General features: G+C 37.1%; 1 protein-coding gene across 1 annotated transcript in view; it reads left to right on the forward strand.

The window, feature by feature from the left end:
• Positions 1-15,602, forward strand: part of AGBL4 (AGBL carboxypeptidase 4) — a 1,887,457-nt gene that overhangs the window by 1,265,985 nt on the left and 605,870 nt on the right. The window contains exon 5 of the mRNA XM_058303613.2: positions 9,711-9,927. Within this exon, the coding sequence (XP_058159596.1) occupies positions 9,711-9,927 (217 nt within the window). The remainder of the gene's footprint in view (positions 1-9,710; positions 9,928-15,602) is intronic.

The raw sequence follows: 15,602 nt of genomic DNA on the forward strand, positions 1-15,602 counted from the left end.
ACAAATCCTAAAATCTTTACCTTCAAAATAGATTTTATTCCAAAATAGAATAAAATATGGATTAGAGTGGACTTACTGGTATTCTACTATAGAATTATTGTGACTCTAGCGATGGAAAAAACTGTATCATTGATGTGGAGACAGTGGCGACGGGAGTTACTGAGGGCAGGGAGAGGGAAGAAGAAGTGTGATATGGGGGCATTTTCAGGACTTGTCCTAAATGATATTGCAGAGACAGGACATTCTATATCCTGCTATAACCCACTGAATGGGCTGGGAGAGTGTGTAAACTACAATGTAAACTATACTCCATGCTGTGTAGCAGTGCTCCAAAATGTATTCATCAAATGCAATGAATATACCACACTAATGAAAGATTTTGGTGATGGGGGGGGTGGGGCGGGGAGTGGGGTATATGGGGTCCTCATATTTTTTTAATGTAACGTTTTGTATGATCTATGTATCTTTTTAAAAATAAAAAAATATTTTAAAAATTAAAAAAAAAAAGATTCTAGATCTCATAACCTCTCACTGCCCCTACAGCTACTACATCACTAACCAAAACCATCATTATCTCTTGCCTATATCATTGCAGTAATTCCCTAACTCATCTCCTTGTTTCCATTCCACCCCCATCCCACTCACAGACTACTTTCTACCCAGGAGCTCCTTTTAAAATGTAGAGCAAATAATTTGATCACTTTCCATATCTCCAGCCTACAATGGCATCTCATACAAAGTTCTTCCTCCCTTTTCTAACTCATTTTCTACCACTATCCTTCTCACTTAGTCCTCTTCAATCACACTGACTTTTCTAATGTTCCTAGAGAAATATGGAGCTTATTCCTTCCCTTGAACACTTGTTGTTCCCTCTTGACCACTCTTTTCTTAGATAAATTTATGGTTTATTCCCTCACATCATTCTAGTTTCTATTAAATATTTACCTCTCAGAAAGTCTTTCCTGAAAATCCTAATTAAAAAACATAAAAAAGAACTTCATTACCTTCTGTCTTCTTATCCTGCTTTATTTATATTCATTATACTTATTACCAAACATCATATTATAGATTCATTTTCTTTCTCTCTCTCTCTCTCTCTCTCCCCCCCCACCCCTTCTCTCTCTCTCTCTCTCTCAATACATGGCATTTTTTTGGTTTTTTTACTTCTGCTTCCCTGGAAATGGGTGGATGGATGGATTGATAGATAGATGGATGAATGAATGAAAAAGTAAAAGAAAAGAAGGTCTCAAGGTTGACCACAAAGTTTATGGCTTGTCCAATTAGATGGATGGTGAGTTCATTCACTGAGATTGAGAACTTCTGGAAATCCAGATTTGAGGGGGTCAGGAGGTCAATTTTAATTAAGTTAAACCTGAGGTGCTTTTGAGACAACCAAGAGGAGCAATCAGGTGGATAGGATGGTCATTCAATTTACCAGCCCAACTGAGATACATTTTATTTTATTTTATTTTATTTATTTGTTTTTATTTATTTTTAATAATAAATTGTCTTTTATTTTATAGATACATAAATCACAAAAAATATTACATTAAATATATAAGCAGTTCCCACATAACCCGCTTCCTACCCTGCCACTCCTCCCACATCAATAACCTCTTTCATCATTGTGGCCCATTCATTGCATTTGGTGAATACTTTTTGGAGCACTGCTGCACTGCATGGATTATAGTTTACATTGTAGTTTACACTCTCTCCCAGTATATTCAGTGGGTTATGGCAGGATATCTAATGTCCAGCATAACTTTTGCATGCTTTAGAAATATTGATACAGTGACCACCAAATTGATTTTACTATATTGGTGGACTTAGAAAACAATTATTTTCAAAAACTATTTTTTAAAATTAAATTGAGAAGTGGATGTAGCTCAGTGGTTGAGTGCCTGCTTCCCATGTGCAAGGTCCTGGGTTCAATTTCCAGTACTTCCTAAAAAATTTTTAAATTAAAATAAAATAAAACTAATAAAACTAAAATTAATATGCATCCATGTGCATTAAAGCAAAATTTTAGACATTTATTTTCTTAAAATCAAAGCAGTTATTTTTATGTGTACATTGACATACTTTAATCAGTTTCTTAGCTATGCCTATATCTAACACTATGCCATTGGTATTTTTCTGAATAACTTTTCTAATATGATCTTAGTATTTTTCATTTAAGATTACCATGCTGTCAATCTTCTTAAGAGTTGCATTTCTTTCTTTTTTTTTTTTTATTGATTTTGTAAAAATATTACATTAAAAAAATATGAGGTCCCATTCAACCCTACCACCCCCACCCCACCACTCCCCCCCCAGCAACCCCCACTCCCATCATCATGACACATCCATTGCACCTGGTAAGTACATCTCTGGGCATCTCTGCACCCCATGGTCAATGGTCTACATCATGGCCCATACTCTCCCACATTCCATCCAGTGGACCCTGGGAGGATTTACAATGTCCGGTGATTGCCCCTGAAGCACCATCCAGGGCAACTCTAAGTCCCAAAGGCGCCTCCACCTCTCATCTCTTCCTGCCATTCCCCATACCCATCAGCCACCATGTCCACTTTTCCCACTCCAATGCCACCTTTTCTCTGTGGACCTTGGATTGGTTGTGTCCGTTGCACCTCTATGTCAAGAGGAGGCTCAGATTCCACATGGATACTGGATGCAATCCTCTTGCTTTCAGTTGTAGGCCCTCTAGACTCCATGGTGTGGTGGTTGTCCTTCTTCAACTCCATCTTAGCTGAGTGAGGTGAGTCCAATAAATCAGATTGTAGGAGCTGAAGTCTGTTGGGGCTCAGGGCCTGGCTATCATATTGTCAGTCCAGAGATTCAAATACCCTAAATATATCTTAAACCCCAACACCAACTACAATTCCAGTAAAGTAGCATGAAAGTCTTGTGCAAAGAGATCCCATCTGAGTCCAGCTCCATCACGCAGAAACACCGGCTCCAAAGAAGGGCCATATGCCATGGCAGTAAACCCCATCTGCCATGACCATAGAACCCGTGGGTCGCTTTAGCCCTCAAAGGAACGAATACCTGGGGTTGTATCTACTTTATCTGTCTCTTAGACTCTGCTCCGTTGTGCTTAGGGGCAATCCTTCTGAAAGCCTCCAGACTCTTTTTTTAGAGACTCGTAGCCATATAAACTCATTTCTTCTTTCCATTTCCCCCTTACATTAGGTCAAACAGCAATTTAAAGTCATGTTATTATATGTAGACAGTGATATTCTGCTGATCTGCATTCAACCTTCAATTCAAGGTCATTTGACACATTCAACTGACTCTTTATAGACCATGATATTTTAAAATAAGAAACAATCTCTCTATAGGTGCTGAGGTACCTAATAAACTTAGAACAAAATCTCTTAAATAGAGGGCATTCTCAGTGATAATTTTTTTAGTATTAAAACATAGAAATATCCCAGTACAAATGTTTTCATAGTTATACTATTTTTTATTCCCTTCAGATAAATTTTCTTTGATTTTTTAAATAAAACATTTATCAAATAATATTCCTCTCCTTATGATTCTTTTAAATAGTCACTAAATATTGGTGATACAAAACTGTAGTAAGCCTTTTCATTTTAATTTCATTCTGGTGCAACATATAAATATTCAATTTAAAGTAGGAGTTCCATCAAAAGAATCTCCTCAAATTAAAGTATTCCAAAGCATAATCATTGAATTTCCAAAATTAAATCTTGTACTCCAATTGTAATTTCATCATTTAATTTATTCAGTTCCTCCCTTGGTTTTGTAGAGATAAATGTCATGCCTTTTTGTTTGTAAGCTTTGTATTCAGTAATTGTAATTTGATAAAGGCTTTAAAAGCTGAAGTACCTTGGTGCTTCATTTGTTGAATATTTGATTAAAGATTTCCAATTGATTCTGACTACAGTGCAACCAGAATTTAGAGGTCTCATTAACTAAAAAAAGGCAAAATCAAAGTTGGTTTAACAAAGCAACTTATTAAAGGCTCAAAATTTCTAAAATCCCATTGATGGCTAATAGTAAAGAAAGTATGGTCTACTTTACTGAAACTTTAAAAAAAGCATTTTTAAAATTATTTAACATTAGCTTCATCACAAAAATTGTATATTCAGTTATTTTGTAAGGCTTCTATTTTGAAGACAGAAAATAGAAGCTTGTTTGAACACAATTATGAATTATGTGACCACCTCAAACCAATTCAAAATAATGTTTTGCTCCATAGGCTTTTTGATTTATCAAGTATGTTACATTCACCAAAATTTGTAATCATATTATCATCACAACAGTTAAATGTTTTTATCTTTAGTGTTGAAAATTTTTACTGAATTTGCAGTATCACTAGGGATAAGATGGATACTTTCAGAGAATGTCAATTTTACTGATTTCATGAATTGGATATAAAACAATTGAATTATATTGGAATTAAGTTGAATTATTTTCTGTTTGAAATATCTGATGACTCTGATAATAAAATACTGGTTTTAATTATGCTAATTTAACATATCACTTTATCTTTATACCTAAGAAAACACTATCACTTTATCTTTATACCTAAGAAAACTATCACTTTATCTTTATACCTAAGAAAACTTGGAATTAGAAATGATTGAAATTATTTTAAAACAAACATTTAATCTAAATAATAATCCACACCATTTAAATTATGACTTTTTAAAAATAATTTTGATAATTTTTATTCCTTGCTTCTCCTCTTGCATGTATAAATTATAATCTTAAAAGTAGTGTTTTAAAATAACTCAACTTTTGATGTATTTGCTGGTGTTTCTTTAGCAGATTTGTGTCTTCTGGTTTTCAGTGGTCATGTTAATCAGTACATCTGCTATGGTACATCATAAATATTGACAAACATTTTGTTTTATTACATGTTCATCCCTGACTTTCATAAGAAAGGGAAATACAGTAGTTAAGTTTTCTAAAACATACACATTTATATTTTTATCTCATTGCTGATTAGAGAGTTTGTTGTGAACATTTTTTAGAATGTCTAGAAAAACAAAATTTTTAAAAATTAGATTTATACTATATACTTTTTTGTATATATATACTATACAATAAATACTTTATAAACCGTACTGCTCAGAATTTATTTTCCAAACATATTTCACACTAACTTAACCTCTACTTTTTCATATTTCCTATCAATTCCACTAACAAATAACCTGGAAGATCTGTGTACCTCACAGGCTGCCGCATGACCACAGCACAATTGGCTGGTATAACCTTTGAATACTTTTCCCACTATGATTCCAGTCCTCAAGAAGTTAACTACCCTCCTCTATCAGTACACTCTGAGTTTTATCAGAGAGCACACCTCCTAGAAAGGGAGGTTTTGGATACATTGTATCTGGGGTAGGTCAGAAGAGAGAATAATGTTATTTCTGGTTTTCTGTCATAACCATGTGTGCAAATGAGAACTTTATTGCACATGTCTCTCAGACACTACTACATTAGACTAGAGAAGAAGCTAGAAGTAAAATGTGGAAATGTACTGGACTTATCCTAATTATTATAATGCTATTATTAGTAATCTGTCCTCATTGGAAAAAAATTAAAAAATGGACACAAATGCTAAATCAGATAAGGTGCTGGTACAACAGTTATCCCAGGCACACTGAAACTTGTAGTCATGCCCAATCTGGACAGTACAAATTTGAAACATTGGAGTCCTCTTAAGCTGCACTGCTTTACTTCTACATCCCTTGTCAAGTTTTGCTAGTTTACTTACCCTGCCTCTTCTACCTACTTTATACCCCAAGCACACCTTAATATAAACTTGGAATTCATTGCTCTGAACTAAGTGTAGCATGATGCCAACTACCATTTATCGAGAGCATGATGATAATCACAGTTAACTTGAGCACTTACTACATGACAGGCACCAATCTCTAATCTTCACAACACTTCCTGAGTTAGATATTATTTTCGTTTTATGAAAATGGAAACCCACATGACTGAAGAGTAATGGAAGTGGATTAGAACCCAAATCTGCATTCTTTCTACTACACAATGACATTTCTAAAAGGCATCCAGAGCTGGAATCAAACACAGTTCTATCTGTTCCTTTAAGGTCCAGACTGTCTGATTCATTTATTCATTTATTCAAAATATTTATTGGGTGACTATTAGTTTCCCAGCTTCTAAAACAAATACCCTGCAGTGGGTTGGCTTCAACGATGAAAATTTATTGGCTCATGGCTTTGAGATTAGGAGAAGTCCAAATCAAGATGTGAGCAAGGCGATGCTTTGTCCTCAAAGATTATGGCGTGGAGCTTGCTGCCAGTGATCCTTGGGGCTCCTTGGCTTTTTGGTCACATGGTGATTGTGGCAATTTGGGGTTCTTTTATGAATCTCCATTTTAAAAAAAGATTATATTCTTGAACTAAGTGATTCCTCTGGGTATGGGGTCTTTTTGATTGGACTATGTCAGTGAGTATTGATTCAGGTTGGGTGTCCACCCTCTAACTGGGGCTTTATATAACTAGAGATACAGAAAGAGACACACAGAGAAAAGAAGCTGCCATTTTTTATCCTGCCAGGTGAGAGAGGACTCAAGGATTGCTAGCAGCCACAGTTTAAGCACAAAGCCCCCAAGAAGCTGGGCCCACAAAGTACCACAAGCCTGAAGAGACAAGCCATTTACATGATAGCCCATAACTGAACTCTGGAAGAAAGGGAGATTGAGAGAAGGCTCCCCAAGAGACAAGCCCATTGCCTGGTTGCCCATAGCCTAGCTCTAGGAGATGGTAGATTCTGAAGGGGAAGGCAGGTATCCCAGCAGAACTTGGTGATCATCTTTGCCATGTGGCAGGACCCTAGGATCACCAGTAGCTGATTTTGGTGCGAAAGCATCCTTGCTGATGCCTTGATTTAGACATTTCATAGCCTCGGAACTGTAAGCTTTTACCCTAAATAAAATTCCCATTATATTCATAAAAACCAACCCATTTCTGATACTTTGCATGGGCAGCCCTGTTGCAAACTAAGAAATATCCTCTTTCTTTTCTGATTTCCATTGACTTTCATCTTCTTTCTTCTCCTATTATTTCTCCTTCTGTGCCCAATTTCCTTTGCTTACAAGGACTCCAGCCATGTAACAATACCCTCCTTCAGTTTGGGTTCACCTTAACTAGTAACATCTTCAAAGGTCCTATTTGCAAATGGGTTCACATGCTTAGGACCAGTGGTTGGGATCTGAGCATGCCTTTTGTGAAAGGTATAATTCAATTCCCAACATTGCTCTTTATATAAGGTTCTCTGCAAAATTCCAGTCTAGTGATTTCAGTTTCTGTGCCATTATTATTATACTAACCATGAAACAGGAACAAAATAAGTGGGATGTAAAACTTTAGAGCAATCCCAAAACCTTACAACTATAGCCTGCTACTCTATCTCAAAGCACCCACCATTCTGATACTGTTTCATTCACCATTTCATATCCCAGCAAATGATGGTTTTCAAAATACAGTCATTTTCACATATGAGTTTCATAGCAACCCTGAGAGGGTTACAGAACACATTTTACAAACCAAACTTTACAGAGAGACAGAGAGAGGGGGCAGCTAAAGTTTGGACTGGAACCCTTGTCTCCTAGCTTCTTGTCCAGTGTCTTCTTCTTTGGGCCTCTCATGAATCTGGATTGGAAAAAAAGGGTACACAACTTATAGCCTCTCCTTGCATGGGAGCCTGTCCCTGAAGTCTCTGGTTGCATTCGCGTTCTGCCAGCAGCTACCGGAAGTAGGAATATTGTTCCTGTCCATGGCCAGAGGGAATAGTCATTCTCAGCTATTCCCTGGCTCTAAACCTGCCTAAGTAATTGGGTTTAATTTTAATTTTTTAATGGTCTGGAATTAATAGAAGCAGCTGCTGCCACAGTGTGTGGGTGTCCTTCTCCAGAAGGCATGGAGAAAAAAAAAAAGCTATAAAATAAACTTTGAAAAATAAACAATAAAGTATCTAGGACAAAAAGGTTAATTCAAGAATTGAGCATTGTCTTTTTGTTATAAAAACTCAGCTAGCAATATATAGCACTGTCTCTCTCCTCCTACCCCTATTGCCCATCAACCCCTGATAAGATGGTGATCTGATTAGACAACAGGGTGTATAAATGCTTTTCTTATATCTGAGCACTCCCTCACTCTTTCTCCCCCTCCCTGTGACTCACCAAGAGATTAGCTGTGACAAATTGTGGGGAGAGATAAGAATAGATGAGCTGGTGACAGGAGTACTATTATAACTATTTGGGGGGAAGATAGGATTGGAATTAGGAGAGAGTCCTGTTTGCATAGGGAAGGTATATTTATAATGTGGGCATCCATACCAGCCAGACACCAGAGAGGAAAAGGAGGGTCTGACTGACTCCAGTCTGGTAATGGACTGTGTTGTTCTAGCCAAATGTCAACCAAAGGCCGTTTGTTGGTAGGAAAAGCAAACCAGAGATTTAGCTGCTCTCATGAAGCGATGAAGAATGAAATCTATTGCATCTCTTAATGATTTTCTCTAGGCTGCTCTACCTGGAACCAGCACCATTCCCATTTTCCTTAACTTCATCTGTACAATTTCCTTCTCACACCTTCCTCCATATGCCCCTGTGCTTCTCAGAATGCTTCCTATAGGCAAGCCTTGCATCCTCCACTCACTGTGCCACTAATCTCCAGAAATACCCTTGCCATTAAGGAACTACCTATCTGAGCCTGGTGGATAAGGCTTATGAAGCTGTCAAAAAAAAACAAGAGTTACTATAAAATGTGAGGTTAGAATTTTTAATGGAAGATCATGGAAAAGTTTGACATGGATTTTATAAGATTAGCAGGATTTGAAGAGACAAATATGAGAGGCATTTCTTGCAGGGAAGCAGCATGAAGAGTTTGGATATCATAAAGTATGTTAGGGTGCTGTGAGCCTGTGATGCGAGTTAATGTAAAAAATTACAGGAACTATAACTGGAACATTTTTTTCCTTTTCTTCTATATGTGTCTCAGTGTTCCTTTCTGGAAAATGATTATGATGGCTTAGCAAAGTTGCCCATACAGCAAATTTTAAAGCAGTATTTCCTGTGGAAAATTAGTCTCGTAGAATGCTTTATATAAAATAATAATAATAATTTGGAGATATGTTTGATATTCTTTCTGCCCCGTGAATATTTGTGACATATATTAGCTTATTAAAAGCTCTGAATGAGCTTCATAATGAAGAAAACTGACTTCTTTGGGAAAAATAGACCTCCCCTATTTATTCTCTATAACATTGCACTCTTTATTTCCCCTCAAGGCAATTTTTAGTCTCTGTAACTATATTGCCTATTCATTTTTAATTTTTAACTGACAGCTTCCACACTATAATAACCTTGCCTATCTTATCTACCATTGTATGTCAAGAACTTAGCATGATGCCTGGGCATGTAATAAGTGTTCAAAAATTGGTTGAACAGATGAATGAATAAAATTTGTTCATCTTTCTTTAACTTTACATTTTCCAAAAGTTTATAAAGTCTAAAGCTGGAATTTGAACATAGTGCTACCAGATGCCCATCTATGTTTTTGACCATAAGTTTTATGCACATTTTCTCCCCAGCCTTGGGTTCTTGATGTAACTGGGGGTTTTTTTCTGGACATTTATTCTTGTTTTTTACTTTTTGAAGTTTGAACTATTGTCTTACATCCCCAAATTTCTTTATTTGTATCTTTCAGGCAAAGGCTGCCACCTAAAAATGTTTACTACTACCGCTGTCCAGATCACCGGAAGAATTATGTGATGTCCTTTGCATTTTGTTTTGACCGAGAAGAAGATATTTACCAGTTTGCTTACTGCTACCCATACACATATACTCGCTTCCAGCATTACCTTGACAGCCTGCAGAAGAGAAACATGGATTATTTCTTTCGGGAGCAGCTGGGCCAGAGTGTGGTAAGGCTTACACTGGGATTGGGAAGATTTGAGAAACAGACTGGGGGGCTCGGGTTTTAGCAATCCATTTTTATAGAGTGCAAATAATAAATGTTGGTGCTTTTTAGAATATATACTCTGGAACTTTTAAAAAATAAATTGCTTTTATTGTATAATTCTTTTCTATTATGGGCACCAGGAAGTCATAGAATAAGGTACAAGACAATCAAATGCTTGTCTTTATTCTGAATGAGGCTGATAGAACTCTCTAACAAAATACAAAAGTTGGGTAAATCCCAAAATCTCTCAGAGAAAAGATGGAGGTTTTTGCAGGGTGTTACAAATAGTATGAAATTGTTTTATGAATGTGAGACTCCGAGATGAAGAAAAATTTGTTTCTTAGTGAATCCAACTTGCCTGTACTACTGGTTAATAAGTGGTTTGCAGTTTGATTATACTAATGGCCATGCATCCTCTCTCTGTGCCATCCATCAGGTCTCAATCCCTCTTCCCTGCCCAGGTTTTTTTTCTAGTCTGGAGATTTCAGTCTTCCCTGCTGTATTAGTCCTAATGCTGATGTAACAAATTACCACAAATATGGTTGCTTAAAACAACACAAATTTATTATCTTACAGTTTTAGAGGCCAGAAGTCTGAGGTTGGTCTCACTGAACTAAAATCAAGGTATTAGCAGGGTTGCATTCTTTCTGAAGGCTCTAGGGGAGAATCTGTTTCCATGCCTTTTCCATCTTCTAGAGTCTGCCCACATTACTTGGATCATGGTTCCCATCCATCTTCCAAGTCAGCAATACTAGTTGAGTCTTCCTCATGCTGCATCACTCAGACACTGACTCTATTACTTCCCTCACTGGCTTTTATGAGCCCTTGTGATTATGTTGGACTCACCCAAATAATCCAGGTTAATCTCCTCATCTCAAAATTCTTACCTTAATCACATCTGCAAAATCCTTTTTGTCATGAAAGGTAACATATTCACAAGTTCCCAGGATTAAGATTTATATGGGGAGGGGGGGTTATCTGGGGAGTTCCTTATTCTGCCTAACACACCTCCCTTCTCCCTTTTCCTCTCTCCCTACCCTGCCAGACCTGAAAATCTCAAGTTGTTTTGCACACTGAATGCAGGACACCATAGATCTTGCTCTTTGGTTTCTGGTTAAAATAAAAAAATAAGCAAGTAAGAGTTTGATTTTATGTTTTATACTTTTTCCTCAAAAAGTATAAATTATGCCCCTAAAATAGGTATATTGACAAGTCTCAAGATACTATATTTGAGGTTTGGAAAAGTGGTGGAGAAATGGACTCTGCTTAGGGACTGTGGGTTCCACCTAGAAGTAAATTCCACTTCTAAATAAAAGTTCTCAAAGTTAGACTGTTTAAAATTCAGAGTCTGGTCCTGGATACCCAAAGAAAAAGAGAAATAAAGAGGACCTGGGTATGGCTCAAGTACTAGAGAGCCAAATCTGGTTTCAAAAGCTAGTGATTGTGATGATATTCTTAGAGCCTGAGATTCCTATATGCCCTAAAATTTTGCTAAGCGTCTTCCCTCTACTCCAGCCCTCTTCCTAATGGTTTTTTGGTGGGTGGCATGTGTATCTGATGCCTATCTATTTTGAACTGAAAGTCGGGACACATGGTGTATCAGTCAGAATACTAGCAGGAAACAGATGGCAGACTCAAATTAGGATAATTTGAGGATGGTTTAATAAATGGGTTATTTACAAGATGTGCACAGTGTGTAAAGAAACCACAAAGCATAGTTTAGTTCCCTGGGGTTAGTAACAGCTCGAAGGGAGGGAATAGTTACCAGAACCCAGTAGGAGAGAATCACGTAGTGGCCCACCTTGATAGGAACAGTGACCTTCAGTTGAAGAATACAGTTAGCCTGAGATGACCCTATGGGGAGGGAGCTGAGGAAAATAAATACACAGACTCCATTCTCTTGCTTCCTTCTGATCTCCTGTTTGTGGTTCCTTATTGTCCAACACAACTACAAGTCAGTGAGTATTTTAGTTTCCTAGGCTGCTTAAGCAAGTACCATGAAATGGTTCAGCCGAAGCAATGGGAATTTATTAACTTACAGTTTTGAGGCCAGGAAAATGTCCAAATCAAGGCATCACTAAGACAATGCTTTTTCCCTAAGACTATGGTCTTAGGGGCTGGCAGCTAGAAGCCCTTAGTTCTTAGCTTGTTACATGGCAAGTCACATGGCAGCAGCGTCTTCTGGTCTCTCCCTTCTCTTCCAGGTTCTGTTGATTTCAGCTTCTGGCTGCTCCCTTTGTGACTTTCTCTCTCAATGTCTGCATTTAATTCTCTTATAAAGGACTCCAGTATGAATTCATCCATCCTGACTGAGGTGAAACAAACCTTAACTGAAGTAACCTCATCAAAAGCTTCTACTTACTCATCAAAGCCTTCTGCTTACAATCTTCCCTTCCACAGGGAAGGATTAATTTTAAGAACAGTTTATCTGTTTTCATACAGTTCCAAACAAGCACAGAAGCCAAGGGGAGCCTGTTGATGTAACTCATAAGGATCAGGTTTCCCGCTAAAGAAAATTTTGGAGAAAGGAAGACGGGGTCTAATTTTTTTTTAAGTTTTTAAAAAAATTGGTAAATAGAAGCACACATGGTCCAATTTTTTAAAAAATGTTTTTTGGGGTACTAGATCTGGGGATTGAACCAGAGACCTCATATGTGGGAAGCTGGTGCTCAACTACTGAACCACATCAGCTCCCCCAATTAAAAATTTATTATTGGGAGAGAGAGATTATTTGAGATTGACCTAAAATACATTCAGAGATGAATGTTTACCATATATATAAACTGTGATATGATTTGAGAGAAAAATTAAGGTCGTTGTTAAATACTTGTGACTTTCAAGGTTAGGATCTATATATTTCATTTTTGGGGTCACCTCTGTCCCCTCCTAGATTTATGTTAAGCAGAATGTAGGAGCACACTGAATGATTCTTGAGTGAATGATTGGACAGATTAAAGAATGAATTAAAATGTATATCTGGAGGGAGTATGAAAAACAAAGGGCAGCAGAAAGCTAATAAGAGGGTTAATAAGATATTAGATGTTAGGCTATCAATAATAGATTTCTAAAATAAAAAAGGTAGTCTATTCTCTCCCATGTAAAAGTCTAGAAGTAGGCAATCCGGAGCTGATATTGTGGCTCTGCTCCTCAAAAGCCTCAGGGAGTTCTTCATCTTTCTACTCTACCATCCCTAGGGTGTGGCCTTTAATCTTATGATCCAACATGGAATTCTACCATCACCTCCATGTTATAGGCAGCAGGATTAAGGAAATGGCAGAGAAAGGAGAAGTTATGTGGCACTTTCATTTGCATCCCCTTTACTTGAACTCATGTCTATTCTTAAATAAAGGATCGATGGCAAATGAAGCCTTTATTCTGTGTGGTCAAGTTTATTCATTGGTAATCGTATGGCTATGAAGTCTTATGAAGAGAATGGGTATTGAAGAACAACATTCAGTCTTTGCCACAGATAGCCTGAATTCTGCTTCTAGCTCTAAACACCAAACTACTTACATAACTTGAAAGCTGCTTCACCTTTCTGGTGACAATTTCATCTATAAAGTGAGCAAGTTGGACTTGAATAACAGTTTTCAAATTATTCATTGAGGATTTCCTCAGTTGGGAAAAACAATAATTTGAGACCTCTGTCCTGCTTCAGACTCTGTGAGAGATAACTGTGGGGATATATAAAGAAGTTATACAAATTTTGTTATACTTCTAAAATGTGTTCTATAAGAGAAGAAATAAGACATGCCCTAGTGGCTATAATATATTTAAGTATATAATTAAAGATCTCATGAGTTGTTTAAAAAGTTGGTGGTCAGAAAAAACATCATGGAGAAAATGGGATTCAAACTGTGTTTTGAAAGATAGGTAGGATTATTATAGTCAGAGTTGGGGAGAAGGTAGCCCAGAAAGCAGGAACAACCTGAGCAATTGAATGATGGTAGTTGTTAGATACCTGGTTTGACTGGAATAAGAACTTCATGTTAGAGGCCACTGGAAGATTATGATTCACAGTAAGATTGAGACCAAGCTATGGAGAGCCTTAATTGTCATATTAAGGAATTTTTACAGTGTCTTTTATTTGAGTGCAACAGACACTGAGTCAGGCACTTTGTACATACTATCTTATTTATTCTGCATAACAGTGAACTACGTAGATTTATCCAAGTTTGAGGGATAACTAGTCTAAATTTATAAAGGTAAATTATTTGATCAAGCCCATCAGGGTCAGGATTTAAACTGAAGCCTTCTAAAACCATGTCCTTGTCTTTTAATTAGCCCATTGGGTTTACTAGGATCCAAAGTAGATATTTTAGAAAGGGATCATCTTATCCAAAACAGCATCTTAAGAAAGAAAGTTTAACAGAAGTTGTGTGTAAGTGCTTTCTGCCCTAGATTAGGGGGAATTCTGGGGTTTCACTACATCCCTCTGTTCTGGGCCTTGAAGCAAGTATCAAAGACTTTGAGACTTTCTGGCATATTTTTTCAGACAAGACAATTGTCTGTCTGGTTACCAGCGCATTTGATATGGCTTGTGTCTGAAGGCAACACTACAATTAGTTAATCCTTACTCCAATTTAGAGGGAAGATAATTACAAGTGGGAAGGCTAAACATGCCAACATCTAAATCTTAGGGCAGGAGGCAAGAGTTTGAATTTGTAGAGCTGGAACTATTAATCACCATGAGCATAGCTGCTACTAATTATATAATCCAAAATGGTGTTTGGTTTGTTACCCCTGCTAATAACACCACACAAAACTCCTTTGTAGGTGCATCAAAATCATGATCTGACCTTTAAAATAAAGACATCGTGGGGATGATCTTCTTTTCTTTTTATTTTTTTTACCTACTTTTATTTTTATTTATTTTTAATTTTTTAAAGTTACTTAGATTATATAAATGTTACAAAAGAAAAATAGGGGATTCCCATATGCCCCACTCCCTACTCCTCCCACAATTTCCCCCATGAACAACATCCTTCATTACTGTAGTACATTTTTAACAATTGATGAACACATATTGGAGCATTGTCACTAAGTATGGATTATAGTTTACACTTTGTCCCACACAATTTTGTTAGTTATGACAAAATATATAATGGCCTGTATCTGTAATTGCCATGTCATTCAGGACAATTCCTATTTTCCCTCTCCCTCCCCTCAAAACCTCCTGAGGCCACTGCCTCCACATCAATGATACAATTTCTTCCATTGCTAGAATAACAATAAGTCTATAGTAGAATAACAGTAAGTCTACTTGAGTCCATCATTCATTCCACAATCCTGAGGATTCTGGGATGGTGATGCCCACTCTGCCTCTAATTGAAAGGGGGCTTAGATCCCATGGGGCAGATGGATGGGACTATCTTGCTTGCAGTTGTAGACTCTCTCATTTCCTTGGGATGGACATTGTCCATCATCATTTCCTTGTTAGTTGTCCTGGTGAGTCCAATGAACTGTAGAGTAGGTGTTGCAACTCTGTTAAGATTCAGGGCCTGACTGGCACGTGGAAAGCCCAAAGATTTAAGTCTCTTGGACATAAATCTATCAAATCCAGTACTAACTATGGTTCAACTAGAATGGGCAGAAGAGCCATGTATAGGGAAACCATGGTTGAGTTGTCACACTGGG

Source organism: Dasypus novemcinctus, chromosome 9 (assembly GCF_030445035.2).
Source record: "Dasypus novemcinctus isolate mDasNov1 chromosome 9, mDasNov1.1.hap2, whole genome shotgun sequence".
Taxonomy (NCBI): Eukaryota; Metazoa; Chordata; class Mammalia; order Cingulata; family Dasypodidae; genus Dasypus; species Dasypus novemcinctus.